Source organism: Bactrocera latifrons, unplaced genomic scaffold (genome assembly GCF_001853355.1).
Source record: "Bactrocera latifrons isolate USDA-ARS-PBARC rearing strain unplaced genomic scaffold, ASM185335v1 scaffold_313, whole genome shotgun sequence".
Classification (NCBI taxonomy): Eukaryota; Metazoa; Arthropoda; class Insecta; order Diptera; family Tephritidae; genus Bactrocera; species Bactrocera latifrons.
Window position 1 is genome coordinate 18,295 of NW_017536775.1, and position 11,877 is coordinate 30,171.

Sequence of the window (11,877 nt, forward strand, 5' to 3'; positions counted from 1 at the left end):
GTATTTTCTCTTTATTTTGCTCCATGTTACGACGCTATAACTCACGAACGACTTAAAAGAAACGACAAGCAATCAAACACGTGTTAGCGCGTGAAATGAGCTTTCTAAAAACGTATAGCATGACCCGATGCGACGAATAAAACTAGAACTATGCGCTCTCAGCACCAACTAGCGAAAATGCCGCAACACTTTTTTGACAATCTAATATAAATGAAAAATTCTTACTATTTTTTGCCCACAGTAGTAAGTAGTGATAATGTAAAATTGCAATTAACCAAGTATGAGGATATGCTCTAGGTGTATAGGTATAGACATAGTAAAGCATCTCTTTACTTAGTTCATACGTGTGTTAAAGTATTTAAATATAAAGTATATACATATATGCTCACTAATTAGCTTAATTATAATTATTAATTATATATTACATTATTTTGAGCTGTTTTTTTGAATCAGGCTTATATATTACTGCTAAAGAATTTACATCCCGCTACGAAATTTACTCAATTATATTTAAGAGTATGTGTGTATATAGATATGTATACAAGTGTGTACAATTTAATAACGGAAATATACTTATATGTACTATAATGTAGAAAATATCCGTAAAAAATTTTGCTAAAAACGCACGCTTTGCACTCAAGCAATCACTTTATTTTAAGAGGTTATATTCACTTATGAATAAAAAAATATAAGTATATAAATATATTTTGGGTTTATACCGTATGTACAGATATTTGAGAAYATTCTGTGAAAATTTTAAGTAGTTGCGACACATAACGGGTTTTTCATTGGGGAATTTTCGAAAGTAGTAGTAGCAGATGATGCCAAATTTTTTTTTCGYTCTTTTGACATTTCTCTTMRGTAAGGTTAACCATTTCATTATTGARGGATATACGATSMAACAACGAGTCGAAATTATTAAAATTTACTGCCGAAATTCGGGGTCAGCAACCTGAACTTTATGAGCGCTACSTCCAATTTATAGTCGTCATAAACGTCTTTACAGATCAACAATTGAGCGTCTAGAGGAAAAATTTGAATCCACAGGCACAGTACAAAATGTTCCCGTGCCAGTGTGCCAGACAAAGAAGTGCGCGTAGTGTCGAGAATATTGCTGCACATCAATTAAGGAAGAGCCAAGTCAGTCTCTCACACGTCGTTCTCAAGCGTTTGGCCCCTTTGTGACGTCATTGTATCGAATTTTGCGAAAAAATCTTGGCCTTCATCCTTACAAGATCAAATTGGCACAAGAAMTGAAGCCGCTTGAACACCAGAATCGTCGTATGTTCGTGAATTGAGCTGGCCAACAATTTGAAAATGATCTGGAGTTTCAACTAAAAATCATCTTCAGCGATGAGGCTCATTTCTGGCTGAATGGTTTCAGCCACAAGCAAAATATGCGTTATTGGTGAGGCAGCAATCCAAATGTAGTCAATGAGTCGCCATTGCATCTCGAAAATTTTACGGTTTGGTGCAGTTTATTGGCTGGCGGCCTCATTGGGCCGTACTTCTTCCATGATGATCTACACGGGCAAGTTACTGTGAATAGGAATCGCTACTGCGAAATGATAAGCAAATATTTTTGGCCCGTATTGGACGGCATGGACTTGGGCAATATGTGGCTTCAACAGGATGGCATCACAAGCCACACAGCGATTGTCACAATCTATTTATTGAAAACCATGTTAGGTGAACGTGTTAAGTCACGAAATGGGCTAGTTAATTGGCGGCTTCGATCGTGCGATTTGACGCTGTTAGTCGTTTCCAAGTCTATGCCAACAAGCCAGCGACGGCTGATGAACTTCCCTCGAATAATGAACCGTTTTTGTTGTATTTAAAAAGATTTTCGTGGAGCTCTTATTGAAAAACTCGTTAGGCTCGGAGATATGAGGGATTTTTACCCGACTTTCTTAGATATATTTGTCAAGTAACGATCGATGGAATTATGTCGTGGATGAAATAAGGTTTTCGAAAATAATTTCGACTTTAAGGCACAAAAAAAATTTTTTTACATGTACTTCGATCATTAACTATTGTTGTTATTGCTTTAGCGGCATAAAACATTGCTGAAGAGATTTTGAGGAATGTAGTCGAGTTGATAGTCCTTGGCCGGATAAAAATCTGAGTCCGTTCCAGTTACTTACACCCGACTGTCGTGGATTACCCATATTCAGCTCTAATAATAATATTTATTTACATGTGGTAAGAGCATTTTTAATTTGAGCCAATTTTAAGCAAAAAAATCTTCCGAACCGTCAGACAGCCTGTTGCGGAGTTTCTTCTGTAGCTCATCTTGGGATCAAGGAAATTCAAAATTTTTCAAAATTAATCGCCTATTATTAAATTGTCTTAATGTACTTTTTTTTGTTCATTTATTAAATAATTTGCCACCTAAAAAAATTTTTTGCGCTTTTTTATTTTTTTTTAATTTAAATATTTTAAATTTTTGAGGTTATGTTTTTTTTTTTTAATTTTAAATTTAGCTTTGAGATTTTTGAGGTTATTGTATGYAATTTCATTATTTTTGATTTAGTGTTGAAAATAATTTGTTTTGAGCTTGTTGTCATTATTTCTAATTCCGATATATCAAATTGGAAGTTAGGTTTAAAATTTAATTAAAAAATTTTAAAATTTACTAAATTCGAAAGTTAGCTTTGAGGTTATTTGCCACTTAAAAAAATTAAAAAAAAATCGTATTTTCCGACTTGCACGGGTTTGGTTGTAATCCCTTCAATTATTAAAAATTTATAATAAATTTATTAAACAATAACAATTAAGCCTTTGTTATTGTTTAATAAATTTATTATAAATGTCGATATTTACAAATATAACCTAAGTTTTCACATTATTTTGCCAAAATTATTTTTCACAATTTCGATTTGACAAGCTTACGCGCTTGCAATTCGTTTTTCAGCAGCTGTAGCGCGTCTTCAGCGCAGCCCCAAGCCAAGGTGACACCGCTGCCGCCGTGCCCATAATTGTGGATGACGATTTTTTTGCCTTTTAATGCAGTAAAAGTGAAGGTTAAAAAATATCAAAAATTAAGATAAAAAATGTAAAAAATTATAATTAAAAAATATCAAAAATTAAAATTAAAAAATATTCCTGGCTTGTCATGCATTTACCTCCTTTTTCTGCCTCCAAACGCAGCGCGTCTCGTCCGGGTCGTAGCCCCACCCAATCGTACAGATGCTGCGCATGCTCCAGACCAGGCAAAATTTCACGACAGCCATTCACAATGAATGCCTTGTCATTCGGACATACATTCGTGTTGCTGTCGTTTTCYTGATGAGTGCCACCCAGAACGACGGTATCACAACTGTAATTTGGGTTTGAGGTTAGGTCTATCTAAACTAGGTAGTTTAAATTTAGTTTTGAAGAAATTTTATTTTTAAGTTTTTAAGTTTTACAGATAATTTATGACTTGTTTTGGACTTGTTACTTTACTTTTAATATACAAATTTTTAATTTTGAGGTTAAGTTTATTAAATTTAAAATTTAGTTTTGGGCTTTTTGAGGTTATTGTCTTCAACTTCATTGCTTTAAATTTAATCTTGAATATATTTTATTTTAAGCTAGATTTCATAGTTTTTAATTTCAATATTTTAAATTTTGAGGTTAAGTTTATGAAATTTGAAATTTAATTGTGAGGTTATTGCATCCAATTTGTTTATTYAAATTTTAGTCTTGAAAATATTTTGTTTTATGCTTGATTTTATCATTTTTAATTTTAATATTTTAAATTTTGTGGTTAAGTTTTTTGAGTTTTGAAATTTAATTGTGAAGTTTTTGAGGTTATTGCATCCAAATTCATTATTTTAAATTAATAAATCTTAAAAAGGCATTTTCTTTTAAGTTAGATTTTATAATATTGAAATAAAAATATTTTAGATTTTGAGGTTAGGTTCATTAAATCATTATTAAATTTGAAATTTGAAGTCAATTTTATATAATTTTATTATTTCAAATTTATTCTTAAAAATAATTTGTTTTGAGCTTGTTTTCCTCATACTTAATTTCAATATTTTAAACTTTGAGGTTAAGTGTATTCTATTTGAAATTTCTTTGTGATGTTTTTGAGGTTATTGTAACAAATTTCATTATTTTAAATTTGGTCCTGAAAAKAATTTCTTTTTGAGCATGCTTTTGTCATTTTTAATTTAAAAATTAAATTTTTTTGAATTTGAGGTTATGTATTTCAATTTTATTATTAAAAATTTAGTTTCGAGAATAATTTTAATATTTTTAGTTTCAATATTTTCAATTTTTATTGAAAAGAATGAATTACTTATCATTTAAATTTCACTTGTCAAATTTAATATTTTTAACTCCAAACTTTTTTTTTTTTTAATTTTGAGGTTATTTTTCTTCCTTCTGTATTTTCTAGTTATTAGTAGTAACAAAATTCCTTTTCTACTCACTTTGGTATAATATAATTGCCATCGTCGCTCTCATCCAGCAGCGCACAATACAGCCAATTTGCCTTGACGCGCGAAACTTGTCCACGTATCGGAAACRTACCGTTATCTTTAACACACTCACGCGAACCCAGACCCGTGCAGTTGATAATAGCATCGTAATTGGAGTTCATTATGAACTCTTCCAAATTGACGATCTTTTGTTGTACAATTTTGCCGCCATTTGCTTGGAAACGCTTCATTAAGTAAGGTAGCAGCTTAATCGGCTCAGAGGTGTATGTAATAAAGTGCATGCCTTCGCTGGAAAAGATTATAAATCTTTAAATAATATAAATCTATTAAATATATTATACACAATTTGTTTAAAAAGTACGAAAGGGTTAACTTTGAGCGTCGGCAAACATTTACTCACACCCTACAACTACATTCTTTCGTCCTCTGTCAGGATTTTACGAACTGAACATCGTTCACTTAATATGGTCTGTCTGTTTATAGTTAAGAACCAGCCTTATGACCTAACGAGGTCTTTTTGTTTAAAGTTAAGAACCACACTTTTAACAAWACCTTAACCTTCCATGATGCTTTCCTCGAAATTATCCAAGAGCAACACGATACCTTCTCTTATTAACATTATAGCGGAATTATACAATTAAACTGGCTTAATAGATAACGGTTGGAGTGTTCAAAAAGACATACCCGAGACCCTTGCAGCGATACCATCAACACTTTCATCAGCTTTATACCAGTAAATGATGTTATGGGAGCTAACTCGTTACTTAGAGCTCGACTTGACTCGCGAAACCGGAGCAGTTTTCATACAATTGCGTTCTAGATATTGTTGTAGTTTACATGCCGACTTATACTGGCTCAGTCCCACCTTACTAGCCATATATATACATATGTCTCATAACAATGAATTCCTTCATGAGACGAAATTTTTTTGCAGTAAGTTTGGGTGAGGTAACTCTAGTGGTCTGCATCAAACCCCCTCTGTGATCTCCTACTTCAAACTACACTTTTATGTGCATCGTGTCGGTATTATCTCACTCTCCTCGATTTCAGACTTACGAAATTTAATTGTATTCCAAAGTTTCATGAATAGTTTTATTATTTTAGGAGTACTTACGTAAATTTCTTTGTTCTCCCTATATTAAGCGCATCCAATTGCTTTTGCGTAAGTTGACGACAGCCATAAACAATATCCTTCCAGAAAACATCATCCTCCATTTTGGTTGTTGTTACTCTCAGGCATGGTATCAGGCAGACACCTGCCTCGCCAGCATCTTCAGACAACCAGAGTTGCTCGAGAAAGTCGTGCATGTGTTTTGACCAGCGACTGAAATTAAAGAGAAATTTATTTTATTTAGGGTACACGCATACTTCAGAGAGTCATACAGGCGGCGGAAGTGGGATGCGTTGCAGTAATTTGAAAGTAATGCGTAAGATGAGGTACCTAGATAAAAAGATAGATAAAATATGGTCCTATAATCATATCTGAGATGAAGGAGTTTTTAAAACAATCGTCTGAAAGGTCTTAAAGCAATAAAAGACAACCGAATGAAGATTCCAGAAGAATTCATAGGAGGCAATTAGAAAGTTACCGGTAGTTTTAGATCTATTCAATTTCAAAGACCATCTATAAACGAATATTCTTTCGAAACATGCGTAAATTAAACTCAGTAATGTGATCTGAATCCCACACATTTTTCCAGCTCTCAGCCTTCAAGTAAATACTGGCTCGAAAAACATTAACGGTAATGAAGAGATAATCGCCGAAACAGAGGTTTTGGAAACCCTGTATTTTTCCAAACAAATATGTCTTTTTCAACACAATATATCTGAGAACCGACTCACATCGTTAGATTCTATTCCATACCTCAAGAAAATGCTTGTCAGAAAAAAATTGCAACGACGCTGAAGAGTTAAGCGCTAAGCCTAAGATCTATTTTGAAGCAAATATTTATTCGCTTTACCACAAAATTGCTCTTGAAAAGTAGGAAGATCGCTATGGTTATTGTGCTAGAACTTCTGTATACCCGTAAAGGTAGAATATGTTTCTTATTTCTTTTGAGAAAAATAAAACAATTTTTTGATTCCTTTTTCGTTTCAARCTTTGCCACCTGTTAAAGTGGTTAAAGTGTTGTTCGAATCACAATATGACATCACGCATTTACTTTTCTTAGCCTCGGTGAGGTAGGAGTGGCAATAGAGAGGCAGAGCCAGCGATTTAAGAAATATTTGCTTTCCTTTTAGTATTCATATTTTATAAAATTTCTTCTTATCAGATCGGCCAATGCATACAATTAGCGAGTTGTCTCGAGTATCTACAAARTGTCTTATCTACTGTAATTTAGTATTCATAGACATAGGTATGAGAGTCCATAAACATATGTATATATTTTATTTTGTAGCTTCTATTAATATTTCTCAACTCACTGTACTCGCGCTGTGGGCGTGCCGCCCAACAAAAATGGACCCCACAGACCAGCTGAGCCATCACCGGTAGTATTCGGCGAGAAAGCTTCAGAAAGCACGGTTACTTCCACGGGTGCGTCGATGGATTTCAAATACTCCAAGATCTGCACGGCCGTTGAGATGCCGCTTACGCCGCCACCAATAACCGCGACACGCATTTTAGAAYAGCTGCTTCAACGGGTCTCAGTTGTGCACTTAACGACARAGCTCGAAGTACTAAATTATCTGGCTTTTGTTATTAACTAATAGACGCTACATAATCAGCAACTAATTTAGCAAATGTATTGACATTGTTGGACTTGTAATCTTTTAAAATTGGGCATGTATTGAGATAATTATTGTTTGAGTATTTTATACTGCCGAATAAACCCCACGGCTTATCAGCTGGCTATTGGAGGAAAAGTTATTGCTTCGATTGCAATTTGGTACAATTCATGCTTAAAATTTATATAAAGGGTGGTTTTTTAAGACGTGTGGTTTTCAGTGAAGCAATATTTTTTTCGGTCGGTTTGGTGTTATTGATCTTTTTAACAGCTGTTAGCGTGAATGGTTCCAAAATGAGATGGCTACCCAACCCGATTTTAACAATAATTAATTTCTAGTGATGATAACCTAAAAGCTATTATTGAAACACCGTTAAATCCTCAATAAGTCACTGTGTGGTGAGCTTTTTGAGCAGAAGAAACTATTGGTCCATACTTCTTCAAAATTTCAGTCGGTCCTAGGGTTACAATTAATGGGAAACGTTATAGAGTGATCATTAATGAATGATCAGGAATTGGAGAATCTTGATGTGGACGAACTTTGGTTCCAAAAATAGGGCGCTAAATGCCATTTAGTCAGTTTAGTGCATTGCCTCCGCCGTATACTTGTAGGGTGGCCTCCAATGTAACACCACTGTACTATTTTTTGTGGGGTAATGTGAAGTCCTTTGTCTAGGCAGATAAACCCGAGACGATTGAGGCCTTGTATGAGAATATTCGGCGGGGTGTTGCTGTCTTTGTCGTCTCGGCTGGAATTTATACRACCCTGCAGCGGCTACCGCTTGCCCGAAATTATAATTAAGTCATTATGGCAAACCCTTATCTTCATAATAAAGCTAAATTATTGGTTATAACATTATMTTATATGCTTCTTAGTTTTTCTTGCAAACCATATGTCTAAAAAACACCCTTTATTTATGAATTTGTGCACAGGCAGTTGCGTAGTTTGCATGCTTAAGGAAGGGGGTCATAAAAAAYTATATTACACAAATTCAAATATTTATGTTGCACATTCATATTCATAAATCGCCACTAGTGTAAAATTGTTGTTGTCATTGTTGTTGAACATTTTTCCATAGATGGCGCTCTTAAGATATCTTTGATATCGAAATTAACCTTTTTAGTACATACCGCATACGACACAGGGTGTACCAGCGTGYTGGATAACAAAACTTTTATTAAGCTTTTATTTTTGAAACGAGGTCTACGAATTTTGTTTTTGTTTTCTTCTGCCATTTAGATTTGAGTTGCAGCAAATTTTTTTCAATAAGCTCGAAGTAGGATAAATTAATTTTCATTTGGAATCATGGTAGTATTACCAGTTTTGTATGGTAGAACTAACTGGTAAATATGGTAGTGGTATCAGTTATATAACCGGTTAATTTGGTATGAGCAATACTCTAAGTTTGAAGTCGTAGATTATTACGTTTACCCATGTTTTAAGGGGGAAAAAACATCGTGCTATAACGCTCGCTATTGACGGTAACACCATTTCCTGCCTCATTTCGAAAGAAAATATGAGTCGTTGATGCTGCCACACACAATCCACACCAAATGGTAATTGAGTATTCAATTGTCGTTCCGCATAAACGTACCACAAACGAGTTTGACTCACAATATTTGACTCGCAATAGCGACATTTTTGCTTATTGGTGAAGCCATTAARTCAGAAATGGGCCTCAACTTTGACAATGATTATTGGATGAAAATCGTCGGTGGCCTCGATCACTTCCAGCGTTCAAGTGATCTGTCGGGACCCTATAACGGCATTTCCAAACCCATTAAGCCAGAAATAGGCCTCAAGTAAGAAATTGATCTTTGGATGAAAATCGTCGCCGGCTTATAATATTTACAGCGCAGACAAATCTCCTTCACTTTGGCTATTCTTTATCGAGAAGGTGGCACATTATCGTGGGGATTTTRATCAATTTATAATGGCAAACGTTATTGAACCTAATGTCAAAATTTGACACAAATCAAAAGGCCGTCACGAGCTGTCAAAATCACGTCATTTCCTCTAGGTAATCATTGTATACGCGAACTACTTGTATATCCTCAGTTTTGTGACCTCGACTTGAAAAATTTTCGCACCTACTTTTCGTACCAAGAAGCTATTCATTTGTTGGAACCGYCGATGTTGAACAAATATAGCATATAGCTGTCATACAAACTGATCGATCAAAATGAAGCTCTTGTATGAAAAACTTTTYCATTTTTAGAGATCTCTTCACGAAATTTCGCATTTATTATTATAAAAAATATTGCTATAATATCTGAACAAATTTTTCCGATCGGACCATCTTATAATATAACTTCCTTACAAATTGATCGATCAAAATCAAGTCCGTGTATGAAAAACTTTTTTATTTTTAGAGATCCCTTTACGAAATCCATGCCAAGAATATTTCCCACGGCAACGCCACAATCTTCGAACAAATTGTTAGGATCAGAATACTAAAGCATATAGTTATATATAAACTCACCTCTCGAAATTAATGATATATAGTATATCCTTTATACCCTTCTATGTACCCATGAAGGTTATCTATCATAGCTACCGAAGTTAATTTAGTTTTATTTTTATTTCTATTTAAAGTTTTTTTATTTATTTAAATTTATTTAAATCACTTACACAATATATTTTTCGTTCTCCAGCTTATTATCAAATAAATACATTTTAATTAATTATTATTTAATGTTATATATATATTTATATGCACTTATACATACAAGTTTTTCTTTCATTATATAATTTATTAAATATTATATAATCTATACAASTTTTTAATATTATATTTTCAGCGTACCACTGAAATAATTACAGCTATTCATCTAATTAACAATAGTTGCAGTTAAAAATATTTCATACATACACACACATATGTTTATTTGGCTGATTTTTTAGAAAATAGTTTCGCGATTAGAATTTTTTTGATCCAAGTGTGATCCAAGAAAAGTTCCTTTTTTCAATATAAAAAATCCCAAGCGACTCGCTACATTTTATGGGCTTTTGAAAAGTCCCAAGAAGATGCGACATTTTCGACCCGAATTTTGTTCAGCGATGAGGCCCATTTGTGGCTCAATGGGTATGTAACCTAGCAAAATTGTGTTGAAACGAAGAGTAATCCGAAGAGATTCAAGAGGTAGCATTTTTTCCAGAAAAAAAAAAAACAACAAACAAAACTGGTTTGTGGGACAGAGGAATCATCGTCCATATCTTCAAAAATGATACCGTCGCGCCATGATAACCGACTATTTAAAGACTRAAATTGAAGCTCGCAATCTTGGCGACATTTGGTTTCAAGAAGACAGCGCTACTTTCCACACATCGTATCAATCAATGGGTTTATTGCGAAAACACTTCAGTGAGCAGATAATTTCACGTKTTGGGCCGGTCGATTGGCCATCAAGGTCGTGTGATATCACACCGTTAGACTTTTTCCTGTGGKAATATGTAAAGGCTAAGGTCTATGCGCACAATCTAGTCTCGATTCTGGCCTTGGAACAAACATCACGCGTGTCATTTGCCAGTTGCCACTCGAAATGCTCGAACGAGTCACCGAAAATTGGATTTAACGGTTGGAGCGTTTGAGACGTAGCCGCGGCCAACATTTGAAAGAGATAATTTCCAAAAAATAAAAGCCAAAGAATATACTTTCGAATGATAAAAAACATTTCTAATTAAATTTGAAGTTTATGTGTTGTTTCTTTTAAAAAAGTAGGGGCCCTCGAAATGGATCGCGCTTTAAATACACTTACACATGCGTATGGAACTTTGGGAACATGTGGAAACTATTTTTATATTGAAATTATAAATTTTAAACGCGATTATTTGTCTAAACTTATTCTATTTCCGATTTCTTGTTTTATTTTACAGTTAATATATGTACATACATATCGGTATAAAATTCTATAGTAGTCACTGTATTTCTATTTCTATTTTTATTTTTATTTCTATTTATTTTTTTTTGTTTTTTTCATACTTTGTTGTTGTTTTACCCTGTTTGCATTACTAAATATTATTTTGTTTTATGTTTTTTTGATTAGTTTTATAATTTCTTTTTAGYTGCATGTCTTTCTTGTAACTAAATGCCCACATTTTACACATGCATACAGACGCACAATTTCATGTGATTTCGTGTTAACACTAATATTTCTTTATACTGACTGATTTAATAATTTTTTAAATATATTTTATATATATTTTACGTTGTTTCTGCGCATTTTCGCATTCTACTTTTCTACTCTAATGAACCTGTTTCAAATTTGAAGTTATAAATTCTGTTGTCCTTTGTATGTATTTGTTTTGTTGTTTTATGATTTTTTCTTGATTTTTATTTTTTGTTTTTGTAATACTAAACACGTTGTAGTTTTTGTTTTTGTACATTGGGGTTTTTATTTTGAGCGTATACAAAAATGTTATTTAGTCCACGTTTTTCTTATTTTAATACCTCCTTTAGGATGATACTTATATTCGTTAATCTTGGAGTTAAGATTAAATTTGAGCGCARAAAGGAAGGAAAATAAGTAAAGTAACTCAAGAAAATTATATTTATTGTTCATATAATTATTTTACAATATCGTCACCTAAAATGCAAAATGACATAACATGACTTTTCATAAAAACGATATAATAAAATTCGCTTACATTAAAAAAAAAAAAAAAAAAACTTGAGTTTAGGATGGTTATATATATGTAGGTTATATCTGACAGCGGATAT

At 33.1% G+C, this 11,877-nt stretch overlaps 1 protein-coding gene across 1 annotated transcript; it reads right to left on the reverse strand.

Annotated features, from left to right (window-relative positions):
• Nucleotides 1-2,858: 2,858 nt before the first annotated feature.
• On the reverse strand, nucleotides 2,859-7,096 carry LOC108970887 (D-aspartate oxidase). The gene is made up of 5 exons (XM_018936580.1): nucleotides 6,855-7,096; nucleotides 5,545-5,754; nucleotides 4,422-4,718; nucleotides 3,126-3,319; nucleotides 2,859-3,000 (listed from the first exon to the last, which is right to left on the reverse strand). The coding sequence occupies exons 1-5, from the start codon at nucleotides 7,049-7,051 to the stop codon at nucleotides 2,867-2,869; spliced, it is 1,032 nt and encodes a 343-aa protein (XP_018792125.1). The 5' UTR covers nucleotides 7,052-7,096; the 3' UTR covers nucleotides 2,859-2,866.
• Between the last annotated feature and the right edge of the window lie 4,781 nt (nucleotides 7,097-11,877).